Genomic DNA, 4,488 nt, shown 5'->3' with positions numbered 1-4,488 from the left:
GACTCTGAGCCCAGACCAACAAGACACTCAGCTCATCACTGCTGCCCGATCCAGATAGAGCCCCTGAGCCCTGTCCATAGCTACACTCTGACCCTTGATTTTGCTTGTGGAACAGTAAGTCCCTCTTATTTGCAAAACCTTCTGCAAGCCCCTGAGCCCTTTCCTCATATGGCTGTGAGCACACACCTGAGGGCACATAGCTGAGTGCACACACCGCTGAGCTCACGTCTGCGCACTGCTCCACGGGAAGCTCTGTGCCGTCTTACTCCTTGCTGGCATTTTAGGTGCCCCGATCACACCTGTCCTTACGCCAGTCCGTAGCCCCTCCTGACAGCTGGCTCTGGCCCTCACCTCCCACCCATGTCACCAGATCACCCCCCGTTCCCTCCCCCCACAGGTCCCGGGAGCTCATCCCTCTAACCAATTTCCTCCCTCCCTGTTGGTGAGTTGCATCTGCCTGTTTGCGCCAGGCTGCAGATCTTGGCAAAGGCCACCCATAAAAGCTGAGTTGCTCCCGACAGCATGATGTCCCGATGGCTTTCCTCCTCTGGGGCTGCACTGGGAGACAGGAACAGGGTGGCCTGGCTGTCCAGAGGATGGAGGCTGAGGGGAGGGTCCAGTCTTGTTGGGACCAGATTAAGGGCACTGTGAGTTTGGCATGTACCCCCAAACACCAGGGCTTGTACCTGGGACCTGGCTGGAAGCTCAGTCTCCAAGTTTTCAGGGAGAAAGTTTGGAGAGGGGGTTGGGAGGGAAGCCCAGGAATTGGATTTGGGGAGCAGCCGCCACTCCCTGGCCCAGAGGACATGGTGGGTCCTCACCTTCCTGAGCTTTGGTTTGTCCACCTGTACGTGGAGCCGTGTGTCTAGGCTGCTGCCGTGAGGGAGGAGCTCGTGGGCAGGAGCCTGAGGCCAGGAAGCAGTTGATTTGGGTGCCCTGCCCCGTGCTGTGCGCACAGGTTACTCTGCCCAAGGGGGCTCTGCATGGGCAGGGCTGGGGCAGGGCTGGGGGGCCGGGTCGGACCAAGGCATGGCGGCCCCTCCTTTCTCCCTGCTCCCAGACAGCCAGAGCCCTCTGGTCCCCTCCAGCCTGGCCCACAGCGAGGCCCTCCGCCCCGTCTTCCTGCTCTCCCATGCCCGCCCGCTGCTCGTGACCCCACCACAACCGGGCGCGCTTCCTCTAGCACAGCAGGTTTCCAAGTGTGGTCCCCGTGCCAGCAGCACCAGCTGGAAACCTGTTAGAAATGCACATTCTCAGGCCCCTCCCAGGCCTGCTGGCTCAGAACCCTGGGGTGGAGCCAGCACTCTGGGGGTTCCTCCACACACCTGGGCTTGAGAAGGGTGCTCCGCACAAGTCAGATCAGCTGAGTCCCCCGTCGGCGCCCCCTGTGGGTTCTCAACCCAGCGGAGACACGCAGGATAGTTACGAGCACTTACTTTGGGTAGGGAGTCTGCTCAGTGCCTGTTAAGTCTTACAAAGAGCGTGCAAAATAGATGCTGGGTATTTCCGCATTTTCCCAGGTGGACAGAGGTGCAGCCCCTACCTCGGGTGACCCAGCATCTCTCCTGTCCCCCTGGGAGCCGGCATCAGCAGAGGGGAAGGCAACGGTCCCACGTGTCCGCTCCATCTGCCAAGGGCTGCCCACCCTCCCCACTGCCCCCGCCCCCCCACCCCCACCGGCGTTCACCCGCGTGGCACAGGAGGATGGGTTTAGGGTGGCATTCTGTCTCCCCATGCAGCCCGGAGAGACAGCCCCACAAGGACTACTCAAGAGTTGCAGGCATTTAGATTGCCATCTTATTTAAATTTATGCCCGAGGATACAGGCAGAGAAAGGGCCATTTCAAAGTCAGTTTCTGCTTTATGGCTTTATGGGGGATGCATCGGGCAGCTGGTGAAAATATCTTGCCGCTCGCAGCACAAGAAGAGGATCACGTGGGTGGCTTGGGCTTTGGCTGTTTGGGGAAGAAATTCCGCCTCTCAGCCTGGGACCCCTTGCTGAGCCCAGTCCTTCCCCCAGACTCAGCCCTGATCCAGGCTTCAGGCTCAGCCCTCCTCGCTTCATACCCTAGTTCCAGACTGAGCCCTCTTCCTTCTGCAGGCTGAGCCCTGATCCCAGCCCAGACTCAGCTCCAACCTGGCCTGCATTAATTCCTTTATAAAGTCATGCCATTACTTATGAGGGTGGTAGATTTTACTAGAACTCTCACGGTTTCACACACCTCTTTGGGCTGACGTACTGTGCAGGAGGCACAGCTCCTAATGCACCCTGGTTCAAGGTAGCTGACCTCCGCCACTGGAGGAACATCTGCCCACAGACTGGGAGCGGACGGGGATAGAGATGGTTGGCGGCTCCTGACACCTCCTCGTGCACAGAATGGTATCCTGGCTGTGGCAGCTGGCAGCCCCGGGGGGACCACAGCCTGGGTTCCAGGCCGCTGGGTTGACCCCTGCTCCCTCAGGAGACTTCACTGAGTCTCCTACATTCCTGCAGTTTCTCTCTAATTTAATTTGGGGCTCAGACTCCGCATACTGGTGGGGTGGTGTTGCAGGCTGAGCCGAGCTGTCTCTTACCAGGGGCACCTGTTTGTACACATCAGCCAGCACTGCCCCAGCCCCGGAGCGCGCCCCCTCGAGAGTGTGGACGTCTGGCAGATCTATGACAAATTCCCTGAGAAAAAGGGTGGTCTGCGGAGCTGTATGATCATGGCCCCCCACCATGCCTTCTTCCTGGTCAAGTCCTGGGCAGACCTGAACTGGGGCCCGAGTGACGAGGAGGTGGGGGCCGGCGGTAGCAGTGGTGGCTTCTGTGGAGTGAGCAGCCAGTACGAGAGCCTGGAGCACATGACCCTCACCTGTTCCTCCAAGGTCTGCTCCTTTGGCAAGCAGGTGGTGCAGAAGGCGGAGCGTGCCAGCTGGAGGACGGGAGGTTCGTGCACCGTCTGCTGCGCTCACCCACGTGTGAGTACCTGGCGAATTTTCCACACAAGCTGCGGCAGCTGCCCGAGCGCTATATGACGACCAGTGTCCTGGAGAACTTCACCATCCTCCAGGTGGTGACAGACAGAGACACCCAGGAACTGCTGCTCTGTACCGCCTATGTCTTCGAGGTCTCCACCAGTGAGCGGGGGGCCAGCACCACATTTACCGCCTGGTCAGGGACTGAAGGGAGACCCCAGAAGTGGCTCACCCCCAGAATACCCTCCTCCCAGGAAGGACCTCCAGCTTTTCTCACGCTTCTTACTTGGGGTGGGGAGGTGGGCTGCTCCCTCTTAGGACCTTAAAAGCTCGGGGGTGGGTTGAACGGGCTGGGACTGAGAGGAAAGGATGGATCCTGATATTGGGACCTCACAGGGGTGTCTGAAAGGACAGATCACTGCAGAGCATTTGACACGGGGGACAGGAGTGAGACAACCCCTGGGACAGCACTGGTTTCTGTCTCTGACAGGCACCCTCCCCCTTCTCTGTTTTGGATGTTTTGGATATTTTGGGGGGCCCCAGTTACACACTGGCTTGTCCCTCTCTGTTTTTCAGCACCCCCGTTTCTTCCCAATCTGCCTCTCCTTACCAGCCTCATCCCGGGACCCTGATATTGAATTTTGAAGGTTAACCTTTTCTGTGCAGGAGTACAGCCAGGTGGGTCCTGGAAATATCTCTATATTTTTAATATAACAAGAGATATTTATAAGTGGGTGTTAGGGTCGTGACTTTTTCTCAGCTGGGCAAGCAGTGGGGTGAGGCTTTTAAATCTCTTGTCCTCCTCTAAATGAGCCGTGGGGCTAGACTGTGTTGCCTCGGTCTCCTCCCCTCCCCACAAAGTGTGTTGGTTTGTGTTTTGACAGAGGATAAAGCTATTTTACCAAAAAAAAAAAAAAAAAAAAAAAAGGGCCTTGCAAGCCCACTAAGGGGGCTCCTGTCTTCCTGGCAGCTCCAAGGAGGGAGCGCAGTGGAGCTCCAGGGCCTGACACTTAAGGGGTGGCCAAGTCTTTGGCTGCTCCAGGGCTTTGTAGCAGGTGCTACATCTCCAGCATCTGTAGGGGGTTTGACCTGGGGCAGGGCGCGGGGGAGGAGGCCCGAGGCTGCACGGGCATGACTTGCATCTTGCTAAGGCCGAGCCCTCCTTCCCGCCCTCGTGGTAGCCCGCACACCACCTCAGCCTGGGGGCCTCAGTCTCTCCTCTGTGGAAAGGGCACAGCATGGCTGGGAGTCAGTGTTTTCTTCCCGTGGTCCACCCTGTGCCTCGCTTGACCGAGGCGTCCTTGACCCTGACCCTGACCCTAGGTCTGCCCCGCTTGTCCCCGGGATGGGGACCATCACAAATCTGTACCCTCTGGGCTCTCCGAGCTCCTGGGTCTTCTCTCTCCTCAGCCCCTCACTCAGCTCAGCACCTGACCAAACTGAGGGCAGGATGGGAACCCCGGAAGGATGAGTGTAGACCAAAGGAAGCTAATGTTTGCAGCATGTCTGGACCAGAGGCCGGTGCCTTGGG

At 58.5% G+C, this 4,488-nt stretch overlaps 1 protein-coding gene across 1 annotated transcript; it reads left to right on the top strand.

Moving 5' to 3' along the window:
• Positions 1-1,029: 1,029 nt before the first annotated feature.
• Positions 1,030-3,165, top strand: LOC307054763 (protein scalloped-like; the record flags this gene model as incomplete). The annotated part of the gene is given in 4 exon segments (XM_079706660.1): positions 1,030-1,236; positions 2,577-2,910; positions 2,913-3,122; positions 3,125-3,165. Coding segments are annotated over 4 exon segments (792 nt in total).
• Positions 3,166-4,488: the final 1,323 nt, after the last annotated feature.

Source organism: Hyperoodon ampullatus, assembly GCF_949752795.1.
Source record: "Hyperoodon ampullatus genome assembly, chromosome: 6".
Taxonomy (NCBI): domain Eukaryota; kingdom Metazoa; phylum Chordata; class Mammalia; order Artiodactyla; family Ziphiidae; genus Hyperoodon; species Hyperoodon ampullatus.
Note: the sequence above shows the minus strand (reverse complement) of the source record. Positions and strands in the feature narration are given on the sequence as shown.